Raw genomic sequence first — 15,668 nt, 5'->3', positions numbered from 1 at the left:
AATTTACCCTTCACTAAGCCTGCTCCCTTAGTTAGTGTTGCCAGGCTTTCCCATCTAGCACTGCATGCATGAAGTTTACAGAGATAATTGTGATTACTGATTGATGTTTGTAGTGTTTTTTTTCCACAATGGGTCCTTGGTTTCAAACAATGCCAAGCTAAAGGCAGCCACATATTTTTAAGGCTTAATAGTGTTTAAAAATTACGAAACCAGTACTGGTACCAGGACCCTGAAAGTGATACCGATATCAATAGAGTACTTCATTCAAAACTTTTTGTTTCTGCTTTATTTGATACCTTTTGTGAATGGAATAATTTCTGAAATAATACTTCCACATTTCATGCCATTTTATGTTTATCAGACAGGTGTGTAGTACAGTCATACTTTTGGACATGCTGAACAGCCAACTCCATCAAGTACACCACTCTCGACTTGACCACACTGCAGACTGTATTGGTTGTAGCTGCTGCAGGAGTGAGCCAATCACATGTTACAGTACAGTACAGTACACATTGTAATTTTTTTCTAGATGGGGCATGTCCACTTTGAATGACAGGTGGATGCTGAAGATGGGTAGCTGCTTCATTGGGCCACCTCTGCTCCACATCTGTGCCCATTTTTGGATTAACCCGAGTTGGATGAATCAGGCACAGCCAAGATGGCGGCAGCCAGAGCCACTACACAGTGAGCTTCAAATGGCTCTTCAGAAATCTGTAGGTGACATCAGGAATTGTTGGTTGTAATGACAGTTTAGACACTTAGAAGATCTCTAAATGTAAGTTTGCCTTTTATGGTATTTTTCAAGTTTTCAGCACCTCACAGTCCAGTTCAGACCAGATCTGCTACTGTTAGCCGTAATTTTTAAATCTCCTATTTGGATGTGTGAGTGTATTACATTATTTCTAGTGTGTAGACTTTGACTGGCACATTTGCAGTGCAAAAAGAGACTGGGGAGAAAATTGAATTCTGCTCCCAACAAGACGTCAAATTTCCTTCAGAACTCTTCATCTTGGCCCTCCCTTATTCCCCTCTTTCCTTTCAGATTAAACTTTCAGCATGGCTGCCAGTGCCAAATTGGACAGCAGGAAACAGGAGGATTTGCCTGCTGCTGAGTCCAGCAGGAATGTGCATAAGCCCTTCAAACAGAGTCGAAAAAGGGGGAAGTTTCATGAAAAACAGTACCTTGTAGGTTCACACCCACAGGCTTTAGTTTTTTTAATTGTCTTCTATCTATGTGACCAGATGATGATAAAAGCTGGAGTCTGCAAAGTGCCACTGAATAATTGGATTAGTCTCTTTGGAACCATTACTCACAATGCAAATCTACATAACTTTGAAGCTGTTAGGGTTTCTATTAATATTGATATAACTAGCCAGTTTGCAGACTCAGGGGAGCTGGTGGTTCCCTTGTTCGTCCATTTGGTCCTCCTAACTGATGCATGTTTGTCACCAATGTGCAAACTAAAGATCAGGGCTGGGCAACATATTTACTTAATTTAGTGCTATGTTTTCCACATACATACTAGGGATGTGCAATATTATGTATGTCAATATTGTATGGATACCATGGATGGCGAGTACTAATCTTTTATTTTAGAAATTGCAAAATCAAATTAAGCATTTATACAGTCATAATAAAACTAGTTCAAGAGATGGTGCTGAGAAAGCCAGAAACTGTTGAGGGAAAGGAAACACCATTGTGAAGAAAGAAACACAAAGAAAATAGTTAAATTACATGGAGCATCAGCATAGAAGATTAAATGTAAGGACATTATGAGGAAGAGCACTAAATCTACCATCACATCGGTAGACTACAACATTAATCCATTTTGCAGCTTGGTTTTGGTTGGCTTTTAACATTTTAATATGTATTTGGCTTTACTTAATTAATGTAATCAGAGTTCTGAGTGTACCTGTCAGACGACCTAGTGTATATACTGTTTGAAGGATTTGCTGACTTCTCTCTGGCTAAGCTGGCGAGTGTATTAAACCCCACCTCCTTCCCACCATGCACCATACTTTACATTTTGACCAACTTTCACTTTTCTTCCAAATGACTTCGGTCAGTTCCTTTCAACATCTAGCATCAGATATTTTGATATAAGGAGGCCCTGCACATGTAAGGGAACCCAAATTGGACATTTCAAAGATTAGATTGCAACACACAAAAGGAAACGAGGGCAATTACTCCCCCAGTTAACACTTCAAAGCCCACATATTCTCTGTTACAGTAAGGCAGATGGATAATTTAGATGACTTTTTTTTGGAAATGGAGTACATGATGAAAATTTTTTTTTATAGAACTGTGTTTCCCCTGTGTTCTTGAAATAAAGTGTTGCCTTGAAGCAATGTATGATTTTCAGTTTTTGGTAGTGTTACAATAAAGTGCTTTTTGGATGTCGCTGTGAAGAATGACGTGCAAGAACCAAGAAAGAAAAATGAAAAGAAAATTTTTCTCTTGGTGAGAGATTGTATAAAATCCTCTGTCATGAATGATGTCTTTATAAATTTTATTACAATATCAATGGGCTAAAAATAGTGTTTTGTAAGGTACATCAAGGTACTTTGTCACATTAATACAAAGTAATCAATGAATCCAATATTGCTTTAAAGCTCTTCTTTTCTTTGCAGATTTCGTAGGCCTTGCTCAACGGTACCACAGTTTTTGTTTTATTAGGAAGAGGAAAAAACATGTCTTAGTCATTTTCTTTATCCAGACTTTGTTTAGCCGGTCTCATTTGTCTCATCTTGGTTTTGCCGATAGATTGACTGTTTACCCAAAACCCTTTCTCAAAATGGAACCCGAACAACAAGAAAAGTGCAGCTGAAACACTTTTTATTACAAAAACATGACCAACAAAGATATACCAACTAAAATGACAGAAATTGAAGCGAATAAGATGTCAGGATCTCTAAGGCCAAAATAATAAACAAAAAACAACACTAACTACAAAATAAAGCTCAATTAGTTTCATGGGGCTTTTATAATGCCTGAGACTGTGGGCCATCTTTCAGACAAAGCTTTGATAAAGAACGAATATCTCTATTCTGTGTTGTATGATATATATCTCAATTCATAGACTTTCTCTTAAGTAACATGCTGTGAATTCTCAAACAGTGCAAATGATGATCTTGTGGTAGATCTGGTTAATAGGGAGAAAATCAAATATGAAAATATTTTTGATCAAATACCTCAACATCAATATTACGACCGTATGATGTCGTACACCAGTGGTCATGCTGTAGGGGATGACTGTTGGTGCTTTCACAAAATATTAACACGAGCAACAGGAGTTTTTTGATATATAACAGCTAAAACAGTAAATTAAGAAAATCACATCACTTTATTGTGATGCAGCCTTTAAGACCAGGAAAAGAACACTTATGCCATATGGTATCCAAAGTCTAAGATGATACCTAGTCTCATATCACAATATCAATATATTGCACAGCCCTATTTATATAAATAAAAAAACTTAAATCACCCTCTTTGTTTGCCCACAATCAGTTTTCATTTTATTTAGTCATTTGTTGAACAGTTTGATCAGTAAATGCACTGCAGTACAAGTACAAACCTGTTTCTGATTGGTGTATGATACACACACTTAAAACATATCTCATGATAAACACTTTATTTTATTTTATTCTAGTCTATTTTATTTTATACATCATTACAATGTGTAAGCACACGTGTGAAGTAGCACAGAGTTTGCGCTGGTGCCACCTCTTTATTTTTCTTGTTTGATTACCTAACAATTAAAAGTTTCTGGGGTTTGATTCCACACTGATGATAAAATAAAGTTCAGGTTGGGTTATCCATGTGCTCAGAAAGGGGTGTGGCAGACCTGAAAGACAGTGAGACAGACACCTCCCTTCCAAAAAGAGGCCAGAGTCAGAAATAGCATCTGCATAAAATTGACTGGTAATCAATTTGAATATTCATCCTTGTTTTAAACACCTTTATTTTGGTGATTTTGGTGCATTTATGTTTGGTTCTCACTGAGAACATTGTGTAAAAGCTGAAATGATGCGTTCACTGACTGTCATAGCGTTAAGAGTTATCTATTTTAGCAGTTAAATGTAAGATAGTAACAATTAAGTTACAGTCTAACATAAGTTAAATATAAAATAAACAGGCCAAATCACAGAAGATAATCGCACCACAAGAGTTATTACAACTGTGTGTTCAAGGTAGATTTCACAGTGAATAACTATATGCTGTAGAACTGAAGAAATATTGTATGGGTATTAGAAGGATTTAGGCACAGTCTGTACAGCCTGTGGATTCATGGTGTGTGATTCTGTCTAATCTTGGCTGGGCCTGTAGTGCTGGCATTTAGTTGGACATATTGTATATAATGAAGGTCTACCAAATGTGACACTGAAATGCAGAACTCAGCTGAGGTAATCCTTTGACTCTCTATTTCATGTATACATATATTCACACTTACCTTTAAAGGAAGCTTCACGTGTTGCTGTTTGCTGGGATTTGTTTCCTCTTCTTTTGTACAGACGAGGGAATGCGATAAAATGACTCCACAGTAAAACCCGTGCAGGCCCTTTGGCACCTGGCCTGGAGACAGTCATTCGGACTAGAGTTTAGACAAGGAGCTCATGTTTAGAGGAAGGCCCAGTCTGACCAGTAAACCTATGAGGCAGAAAACAGAGCACAGCAGATGTTTCAGTCTGGTGCCAAATAAATTGGTAACCAGACGTCCACTGCCAGCCAGACTGGCCTGAATAGGCCTGGGTTTGGCCTTGTTTATTGCCACTGCGCTCATTACAAAACTGAAATGCCACAGTGGACCTGAAGCAAGAGAGGAGGGGGAGATGGGGCTGACGCCTGCAATACAATGTTCAGCAAATTGTGTGGCAGGCTATAACAGCGACTTAATCTGACAAGAGCTAACCTGGTTGAACAAAGACTAATAGAGCTGAATACAAAAGAATAAAATGGTAATATTCACTTTTCAGATAAACTTTTTTTTTCTATTATTACTATTACAAATAAGCTTTGTGACACAATAACACAAACAAACAGATTGAGGCAGCAGTAGACCAGCAACTTTCCATTTTACCTTCTGCAAGGTAAAATGACAGATTTCGCCATTGAATACTGACTGGTTTGGAGAGAGCAATATTTTGTTTATATAGGGACAGTTTCCCCTCTGAAAAGGCTGTGTGACGGCAAGATCAAGCAGTGAAAATATCCTAAATATAGAGTACACTTAAACTAATCGAATTTTGTTTTGGCATTGGCCTTTTTTAGGTGAATAAAATATATTTTCCTCCTGACCCTGTCCACAGCAGCACATTTCTTAGTCTCCTATGCTGCGACACCCAATGCTTCTGCAAGCTGCGAGTGTGTCGACTACCATCTACTGTAGGTAATACGCTGAGTAGCAATACTCATATCGTTCTACTCACACTACTTCAGTCTATCCCGTTAATACCCTGCATCCTGTATGTGATTTATAACCACTGTTATCACCCCTGCTAAAATGTGGTAACAGTTTGTATTTCCTCCCTTACCTCTGCTCAGCTTTACAACCAGACTTGTATTGGATGCTACAGTGAAAGAATGTAGGCAGAAGGAAGAGAATCAAATGTGGAAAGGCCAGTGGAAGGCTGTGTAGAGGGTATCAGAATGAGCTCAACAGTAAAGACTGGAGACTGAGTAGAATACAGGAGAAGGGCGAAAGCAAAGTCAGAGAGGCTTCTGGCAAGATGTAAGGTGAAAACAAGAGGGGGGAGTCCGCTGGAGCTCAGTCCAGTGTTTAGTAAAACCTTCACCTCCAGTCTGGCTTCTGATTTTGATCCTACAGAAACACACACAACACAAGCCTCATGCACAAAAATAAGATGTACTACAAAAACTACGCTCGACCCAGCACTCCCTACACTTTCTTTTATTTTAATTTATGCAAACAAAACCAATGAAATCGTGCAACATACACAGACTAAACACACATATACATATCCTACAGACAGACACACACAAGCACACGTTAGCTCTCCATCATCTTCCACTCCCCCAGAGCTGACAGTTTACAAGACAGAAAGAATGGAGACTGAATAATGACATCACGTTTTCCTGCCTTGTGTGAATTCATGCCGGGGAACTCTGAAACCTGTTGACTAATGAAACTGGCACAGGGACCAAGACTGAGTGTGTGATTGTCTGAGAGACAGAGATAGTGAAAGAGGAGAGGGTTGTGGGGGAGCATAATAGATGGAGAGAGGGAAGTTGGAGAGTGAGAGTTCAGTTCAGGTAGAAAAAGGTGTGTGGTTTGGATTCAATTAAAGAAAAGGTGCACACGTTTCTACGTTAAGAGAGGAAGAGGGATACATTGAGCAAGCGTGTTAATCTCTCTGTGTGAGAGTGTCTGTATGTGTGTGTGCATGAGGCTGTGGCAATAATTCTCCAAATAAATAAACCTCATCCTGGCCAATTTGTCTCAGATAAGCGGTGCCTGGCAACCCTAAATCCACCTTTTGGAAGTGCCAGTTCAGCTCCATTTGATGTTGCTGGCGTTGCTGCACAGCACTCAGATGCACAGAGGATGGTGCATCGTGTTGTGTTGACAAGAATGACATTGAAACAATACAAGCCCAGATATGAGGAGTGACGACAGGTAAAGGCAGGGTCGATCCAGATTAACAGGGAAGAAAGGAGATTTAGCAGGGGAAGGATTTTCAACGAAAGTGAATTGGCAACAGGGAAATCCACCCAATGAAGGAGTATTCATGCATCAGGGTTTGAATGGAGCGATCAGGGAAAGATTAGGAAAAACACAGCAAGACGGTGATGAATGAGAACAAACAGATGGTTAGGTAGAAGAAGGAGGGGCAGATGAAAAGACGGAGGGTGTGATGGAGCAGAAAGGAAATGGAGAGGGGAGACTGTTCAGGTGTGATCACAAGGTTATATCCAAACATGAAAGTGAGCAGTACTTCGCAAGGTTGGGAAAACATACCCCACAGAGTCAGAGAAATATAGAGAAGCTGCAAATTAAATTCTCTTTTTCTTTGAAGTTTATGCTGAAGCTACAAATTGGGATGGGTGATAAATATGATAAATGAGAACCAGGAGTCAGAGGACAAGTTGTTACAGATAGATAAGAGAAAAATTAAATGTAGGCTGAACCATAATCCTAAATTGGTCTAGAACATTTGTCATTTTTGAGGACATTGAATAACGTTCAGAATATTTGTATGAAATAAAAATCTCAAACTGTGTTTTAAATACTACATGGAAATTCTTATATTCCTACAAACTGAGTTTTAGTCGTTATGGTTGTTGTAAATTAGGCTTAAGTAAGATTTGAGTTGTGACATTTGAAGACACCCACATGGGTTCTCAGAATTTATGATGGACATTTTGTTTTACAAGTTTTTGATATTTCATAGACTAAGGCTGCCACTAATGATTATTTTTATTGTTGATTATTTTGTTTTTTTTCTTGGCTGATTCTGATTTCTGATTTTTTTTTTATGGGTCTGAACTGCTGATTCCAATTTTGTCTGATTCCGAATTTCAGTCTCTTTAAGAACTATAATTGTCAGCTTTCACATACATTTTTGCATTTTTTCTCGTAAAAATTAAGTTGGATGTTCATAATAAAACACTGACTATTAAATATTCATTATACTATTTTACATTTTCTTGACAGTCCTCCAGGTTACAGCCAGACCTTATTATATTTTTATGTTAAGATTATTAATAGGGAGAACGCAATCGCAAGAGATCATGTGACGCATGAACACGTGTGACAATGACGGGGACAGAATTTGATATACGACATTGACCGTCAGAGCCAGTCACGCTGAAAACCGGCCGGTTCCGGTCTCTGGCAGGTTGATTGGTGCATCCCTACCATTAATAGTTTTTTACATGTCAGGAGAAAGTAAAAAATGTCAGTTACTATCTCCTAAAACATAAGATGACATCTTCAAATGTCTTGTTTAACTCACAACCCAAAGATATTCAATTCACTGTCATAGAGGAGAAGAGAAACCAGAAAATGTTCACAATTAAGAAGCTGAAAACTGAGAATTTTGACTTTTCTTTTCTTAAAATATTACTTAAACTGATTAATTGATTATCAAAAAAGTTGGCAGTTATTTTTGTAAAGGATTAATAATCGACTAAGTGATAAATCATTGCAGCTCTATCATAGACTAAACAATCTTTTAGGATTGCAGTGATTAGTCAGTTAATTTTTTAAGTTGATTCAAGAAAATTGGTTGCCAACTGTTTTGGTATTTCATTGATTGTTTCAGTTATTTTTCAAGTAAAAATCTTAAACTTTTGATTCCATCGTATTTAAATGTAAGAATTTGCTGCTATTTATGGTAGTAAGTGAAGAGTCTTTGGGATTTGGACTGTTGGTTTGACACAAGAAATAAGAAGACATCTTTTTGGGTTCTGGGAGATTGTGATGAACATTTTTCACAGTTTTTTGACATTTTATACACAATTTAATTAGTTGTGAAAATAGTCTGCAGATCAGGATTGATAATGAAAATAACTTAGCGATCTTTAAATCAGTATTGTTATTTTATTTGATTCTTTTTAGTCATATCTTTTTTTATATATATCTAGCCCTATCATGAATGTTTATTTTCTAATGCCGAGATCAAATTTCCTTTCTCTGACAGGACAACACACCCTTAAATCTCACATTAAACGGAACATCTAACATTAGCATCAACAAGACTGTGTGAAGTAATAAATGGAGGACATTTTAATGCAGCTACAAAGCTTTATAATGCAGATAGAGCAGATATATTGTTATCATAAAGTTTATCATAGTATAGCAAAGGCACATTCTATTTTGAGACCACACTCTGAAGATGATATATGCCCTATTTCTCATGTACACTTTGCCTTCTTTCTTCATCTGTACACCCAATCTTAAAGTGTATCAGATAGACATTTGAAATCATTACATCGTTACTTTCATGTCGGAAGATCAGATCTGTTGAAAGACGTACCATCAAAACAATGTTATGACTGTAAACCTCAACATGTATCAGTATGTGTGTAAATGATGAGGTCTAAAATTATATATCCCTTATAATGTAGGGGAGTACTCATAGCCAAAGTGTGCATCAGTGTGTTGGATGGGATGTGAGCCTAACCCTAAACAAGAGAGAACAGAGCAAGGATTTGTAGGGATGCACTGATCGACTGGCCAGAGACCGGAGCTGGCTGGTTTTCAGTGTGCCCGGTGACAGCCAGTCAGAATCACATATCTGATTCTGTGCTGGTCACATTCAAGACGCCATTTGAAGCCATTAATCACAATCTACAATTGCCAAATCATACTTAAAATGCAGCTGAAATGCGCGCTACTTTGCACTGTGCAATACAAGCCTCACACATTAATGTACAAAACATGACAACAACTAAATATATACTTCACCTTTTCAGACCGAAGAGGGTCACAGTGTCTGCGGGTAGAGGACCTAGAGCTAACGTTAGTTGCCAGCCTGACACACAGTGTGGCTAACGTTAGCAGTGCTAGTAGCAGCAGCAGCAGCTCCACTTGCAGGTTTATGTCCGTGTATGTGCTTAATGTGGTCACATTTCTCCAGTCGAGTGAATATATATCAGCTTATTCTGTCACAGTCTACATTCATCTGTCTGACTTTGCTGATATAAACATCCGGAGTTGCCAGGGTGATTGGTTCATACGCGCTGGTGAGAGGGGCTGCCGTCTGACAGTGCCCCAACTAGTGGTGGGCAGCTGCTTAAAATCTTAGAGGCAACAGATAACTGGCATCGTGCATGAATTAAATATTGATAAATATTTTAAACGACTAGTATTTCTGGTGGGTGGGGACGTTTAATTGTATAGTCGACTAATCACATGCATCCCTACCCACTACAGCGCCAGTTACAGACACACACACTCAGACACTTGCTTGCATGAAGTCAGTGTTAGCGAAAGATTCCAAGAACAGGATAAAGAGAGGACAGACAGTCTACAAGGAGACAAAGAGGCTGAGCAGCTGATGGTGTCGCTAAACAGCAATAAACTTTCCAGCTCTTTAGGCTAATGTTAGCCAGCAGCAGACTGCTGTTCACAGACTGACAATTAAATCTCATCTCCAGGTCTGGCTGAAGAATAAATCTGTGTTGATGGTCTCCTCAAACATTTTGTCATCCAAGTTGTTTAACTTTTCCTTCTGTTTTTCTCAATGCAAATTTGTACTACAGCAAACTGTTGCACGGTGTCAGTCTCAGGTTAGTTTACATCTGCTTCCATATGAAATCACGTGTAACTGCGTCCCACGAGATCCCACGAGATCCCATGAGATTCCAAGAGATCTCGCAAGATCGCATTTCCTCTAGTACATAATGTTAATATAATACTATAGTAAGGCCTGGGTGTAACCTGGAGGACTTTTGGAGAAAATGTAAAATACAATTTCACAAATATTTTGTAGTCAGTGTTTTATTACAAACAAACAGTTTATTTTTGCAAGAAAAGCTGCGCAAAAAAATTTGTGAATGCTGTCAGTTATAGTTCTTAGACTGAAAATTGGAATCAGCAGGTCGGACCCTTAAAAGATCAGAAATCGGAATCGGCCGAGAAATTTGGAATTGGTGCTTCTCAAAGGATTTGTCCAGTGTTTTTGTTTATAGAAGTTTTACTCTATGACTGCTGGCTGGCAAGAATGTACTAACAGAGTTAAGAGAAGTGATAAGAGGAGTTTCTAAAACAATTAGAAAACTACACCTCTTGGTATTTTAAAAGAGAAAACATGACTAAGTTACATAACGTCAGTGTCCCATTTTCATTTTATTCATATCAGTAACTGTGATTACTCACTGTGGTGTATCATTGTTGTGAACGCACAGGGAGCACTGCATCCAGGAGCTGTTACACAAAACCTTGACATCAAAGGAATATTCTCTCACTCAAGAACTTTGACAGGCCTCTATCTTTCCCTCAATAGTGTCACAGTGCTATGACTGCCTAAAGCGTACCTGTAGGTGATGAAAGTGACAGAAGGGAGGGGGGTGGGGGTTGTGTGGTGCAGCAGAGGGGCTCTGCTCCACCAAGAGTCGGGCCAATCTGTCAAGATCCGGCAGGCGGCCAGGGCATCTTGCTATCAGCCCTGCCCGCCTGACTGCAGTGTATTTTTAGAGTGATTTAGAGGTTCCTGTCTATAATGATAATAACACTGCAGTTCCTGCATGAAGCCAGACACTCTCCCTTTGAATGGAGTCATAGATAAGAAAGGGATGGCAGAAGGCTCAAGAATTCCAGCGGCACATGCCGTAGCTGATATGAAATGAGGAAGGATTTAAAGAGCAGTGCCACCGACTCTTACAAGTGAAATATTTTGTGAATGTATGTGCAAAAAATCAAATACAGGGAGCTGTAGTAGAGGGAGATCAAGATGATCTGGCTAGATCCTAGAGCACCTTGCTGCATTGTTTTCCATATTAATAAAAAGATTTCCTTGAATCTGCTGTAATTCCTCAATGCTCAGTATGTTGTTTTGGTTAATGTATTGAACCCATTACACTTTTTATGAACTTTGTACATTTGTCCAAGTGCTTGTTCCATCAAAAATATTAAAAGTCCAGTGTGTAAGATTCATGGGAATTTATTTGCAGAGTATTGCGGAAATTGAATAGAATATTTGCATGTTTTTATTACTGTATATTACATGAAAATAGTAATTGTTGTGTTTTTGTTCAAGCTCACTACTAGATGCCTCTAAATCCTAGACATTGGGCCTTTAACTTGTTGTTAGTAGTTGACTGAAGCTGATTGATGTAGTACAACACAACGTTCAGTGTGACTGCTGGTCAGAGTTGATTGTCACTGTCATAAGTTAAGTATCTCTCTTTAATTGGTGATCTTAGTAACAAAGCTTTTAATATATCATTATAATTATGTAATGACATGACAGTATCTGCGGCAATAGTGTTAACTCTAATGTGGAAACAAAAAGCAGATATCCATCACAAGAGAAGCAGAGGACAGTAATGATGATTGGCACAAAGTGATTAACTGTTTAAAGCAGCAAGATGAAATGAGTCATATTCACTGTATTCACTTCTTCAGCTATTAAGCATCATCACAGCTGAAGGACAGTAGAAAATAATACAAATTTCAGGGACCACCGTGGCTAAAGGACAGGGGATGTGATTCAGACAATATCCAGTAGGCATGTAGAATATGAAAAAAAAAAGCATATTAATGGCTGTACATTATTAGGAGACAGCAGTCCCAAAGCAGGAGTTAGAAAGTTGCTGACTTAAGCTGTTGTAATGTTGCAATGTTGAAGAGTATTAAAAGTCCAGTGTGTAGGATTTAGTGGTGAGGTGAGCTTTCAGATTGTAAACACGTTGTCTGACTCCCCTCTTTCAAGCGTGTGGTAGTGGTGATAGATGTAAATGGCTCACAGGTGATTACACTAAAATATGAAAAAAGATGGATTTGTTTGTTTTTTTTAAATAACCATAATACATTTGCAGGGGTTTACTTTCTGAGATGTCTGGCTTTCAAAGCTGACCTGAGCTTTAATTTTGAATGCCTTATGACAGAATCATAACACTATTATAAGCCATAATGTGCAGGATATCAAACCATGACTCTCAAGTAAATGAAGCAAATGATAATTTTATGATGATATGGCACCTCTGCTCCAATTAGCTGAAATCCCTGTCTTTGCTGCAAGAAATTGACCTAATTGTGTCAGTTGTAATTCAGGGGATACCATACTGGAATGCCTACTGGCCACAGATGCAGGTTGATAGAGGTCATACATAATATAATGGCAGTTCAAATATTAATTTTATCTTTGATCCATCCAAGAGTTAGCATATGAGTTGTATGTTGCTTCACATTCACAGAGTGCATAAAGATACACACTGTTCAGGCACTGAACAACCCTCAAGGATGCCCAGTTGTATAGCTGCCTCTTGAAATTTCAGTTGGTGTTTAAACCAAGAAGTAATGGGTTTGAGAAGTGGAGGAGACAGTCGTCAGTAGAGATGTTGCATATTATTCAATTATTATTATGATAGTAGTAGAGTCAGATTTTAAAAATGTTGCTTTTAAAATGGAGAGGTCCATATTCTTCTTCTGTCCCTTTTCTAACATGGAGTGACTGAGGTATTGATGGCACTAAAAGGAAAATTACTGATGTTACAGGGAGGATTGCCTGGAGGATGACTAAAATTATAGTTACACACACTGTCGTGAGGATTCCTTATATGTTGCCGAAGCTTATCATGTCACTCTTCTAACCCTGCTTTTCTCCTCTCTTCACATTCTTTTGTCCTCCCTCTTGTTCACCTTCCTGTCTACCACCTGCCTTTGTACTCGGGACCTTTCATATTTCTCTTTTTCTTATTTTCACTATCATGTACCAATATATCTCTCTGGTTCTCGCCACAACCTCTTCGTGCATCAGCTCTCAGCTGCTCCTCAGGGACGCTGAGAGCATTGGATTGAGGGTTGATAAGGGGAGAGGAGTGATTTTCTGGTCAGCTGTAACTTAATGAAGCATCTGTAGTTTACACCAGTGTGCCTTTATCCTCCTTTGTACTGCCAAAGAGGGAGGGGAAGAAAGAATAAACAAGATTATATATGAATGAGTGGAAGAATCTGAAATAGGAAGAGTGAGTGTGTAAGAAGGAAAAGGGATGATTAGTACAAAAGGGGCTGAGCAGATTAATTTACAGTATGTGTTCATCTGGTCACCTCATGTCAAAGTGCCTTCTACTGGTTGGAGGATAACATTGCACGGAAGTAAGATGTTACATCTCGTCTTACTCATTCTAGCATTAATTTAACAAGTCAGTTGATTCACCTAGTCATTCTCCTCACAGCAACAAAGCATGAGACACAATTTACAACTCTTAATATGTGATGGTTGCATTTTCTTCAGGTGTTTGCATCTATGTATTTCTGATGGATGTGTGGCTAAGTCCAAGGTATAATGCATATATTAAAACTCATCAGAGTAATTTCTTATTTTTCAGTGCAATAAATGTCTTAGTTTCTCCTTCACAAATTAGGCCCATTGTGTTTTTGATTAGTTTTCCCCTCGTAATTCCCAGAGGTGACGTCTTTTTTTGTTAAGCAAATTGGTTAGTGCGTGACTGGACAAATGAAGCTCATTTTTCGTATTTGTTTTACCATGTCCCTTGTGCAGGCAATTCCCAGCTAGGGGCGACCATTGTGGATGCCTTAGACACTCTCTACATCATGGGCTTGCACGAAGAGTTCAAGGACGGCCAGGAGTGGATCGAACAGAATCTGGACTTTGGGGTGGTAAGTATCTGTCTTTCTTTTATACACATGAACATTGGTAGCCTGGCATAGATGCATTAATTCACAAAAGTGAATTAGTCTGGACCCTCTACACTCATTTTTGACTTTAACTCAGGCCAAAATGTCTCTGCAATGAAACTTGTACTATAGAAGTTTTGGGTCCATTTCCAAGCAGGACATAAATGGCAGCACAGTTTCTTGTATTACAGTAAAATATGTTTCTGAAAACATTTTGACAAGAAATTTGCAGTGTAGTAATAGAATCATGATCCATACTTGATGAGCACTTTATGGTTTTACCTGAGTTTTGTGAGCTTGAGGCATTGTGCTGGATGGCCCTAACTGGACACAGTTAGATTTATAACCAAACCACGCAGTGAAACCTGTGACGTGAATTTTCAAATGTGGTGACACTCCTGTGTTAACCATAGCAGTATAGATCTCGCCCCATAGTAAATAAATGGTAGTGATTGGCCCAAAGAGATCCACGGCTGGAATTTTCTCTGAATGGAAGGAGGGGTGTCACACATAGCTGCCAGAGCAAAGGGAAACATGATTTTCAATAGAAATGTCTGGTTTCCAGGCTAGAACATGTGGTACAGAGCTTGTGCTGGCGCCACCTCCCTTTTTTTAAATTTGAACATTTAACAATTAAAATCATTACATGAGATTACATGTAATAATTTTTATTTGTACTAAAAACACCATAGCTTTGTGTCCCTGGTGCTATTTGTATTCCCCCTGGGACAACGGGAAATCCTTAATTTCCAGCCTTGTTCCATCCCTCTTTCTATCTTTTCCAACTCTTCTGTCAACAGCCCTCCTCTTTGCTGTCTCTTTTGTCCATTTGAAGTGCAGCTCTCCTAATTTATTTCTCTGTTTCATTTGTCCTCTCCCATTACTTGCCTCCTTCCAATTGTTTTCACCTGTCACTCACCCTTTTTTCCCTTGTTTTTTTTTTTTTTACCTAATTCCCTGCATTCTGTCCATTACCTTTTTATAATTATTTTTTTTCTTACCTTTTTTTGTCTTAACTGTCACTCCCTCCATTTTCCTTCATAACCTCTTTGTAGTTTCTGGACTTGACCAGTTTATTGTCTTCAATATCCCTTCTTTCATTACATGTGATGATTGCAATTTTTATCTGTCCCTCTATCTATTATCTTCCATGTCTATCACTTCTTTTTCCTCAGCTGACCTTTTGTTCATCATCCCATCTTCTATCCCATTTCTCCCTCTTGCCATTTTTTTCTTTCTATCCTTCAGTTGGTTTATCCACATTTATTCATACCTGACTAGGCCTCTTGTCATTTATCAGTCCACTTGTCGTAGCTCTCATTCCCTCTTTTAGCCTTTCACTAT

The 15,668-nt window shown here is 38.5% G+C and overlaps 1 protein-coding gene across 1 annotated transcript in view; it reads left to right on the top strand.

The window, feature by feature from the left end:
* The window catches only part of man1a2 (mannosidase, alpha, class 1A, member 2), a 153,817-nt gene that overhangs the window by 63,840 nt on the left and 74,309 nt on the right, over positions 1 to 15,668 (top strand). Inside the window, exon 5 of the mRNA XM_084724956.1 lies at positions 14,188 to 14,306. Coding sequence (XP_084581082.1) covers positions 14,188 to 14,306 — 119 coding nt within the window. The remainder of the gene's footprint in view (positions 1 to 14,187; positions 14,307 to 15,668) is intronic.

This window comes from Lutjanus erythropterus, chromosome 8 (genome assembly GCF_056507025.1).
Source record: "Lutjanus erythropterus isolate fLutEry1 chromosome 8, fLutEry1.hap2, whole genome shotgun sequence".
In the NCBI taxonomy this organism is placed as follows: domain Eukaryota; kingdom Metazoa; phylum Chordata; class Actinopteri; order Lutjaniformes; family Lutjanidae; genus Lutjanus; species Lutjanus erythropterus.
This window is presented reverse-complemented; position numbering and strand designations above follow the sequence as displayed.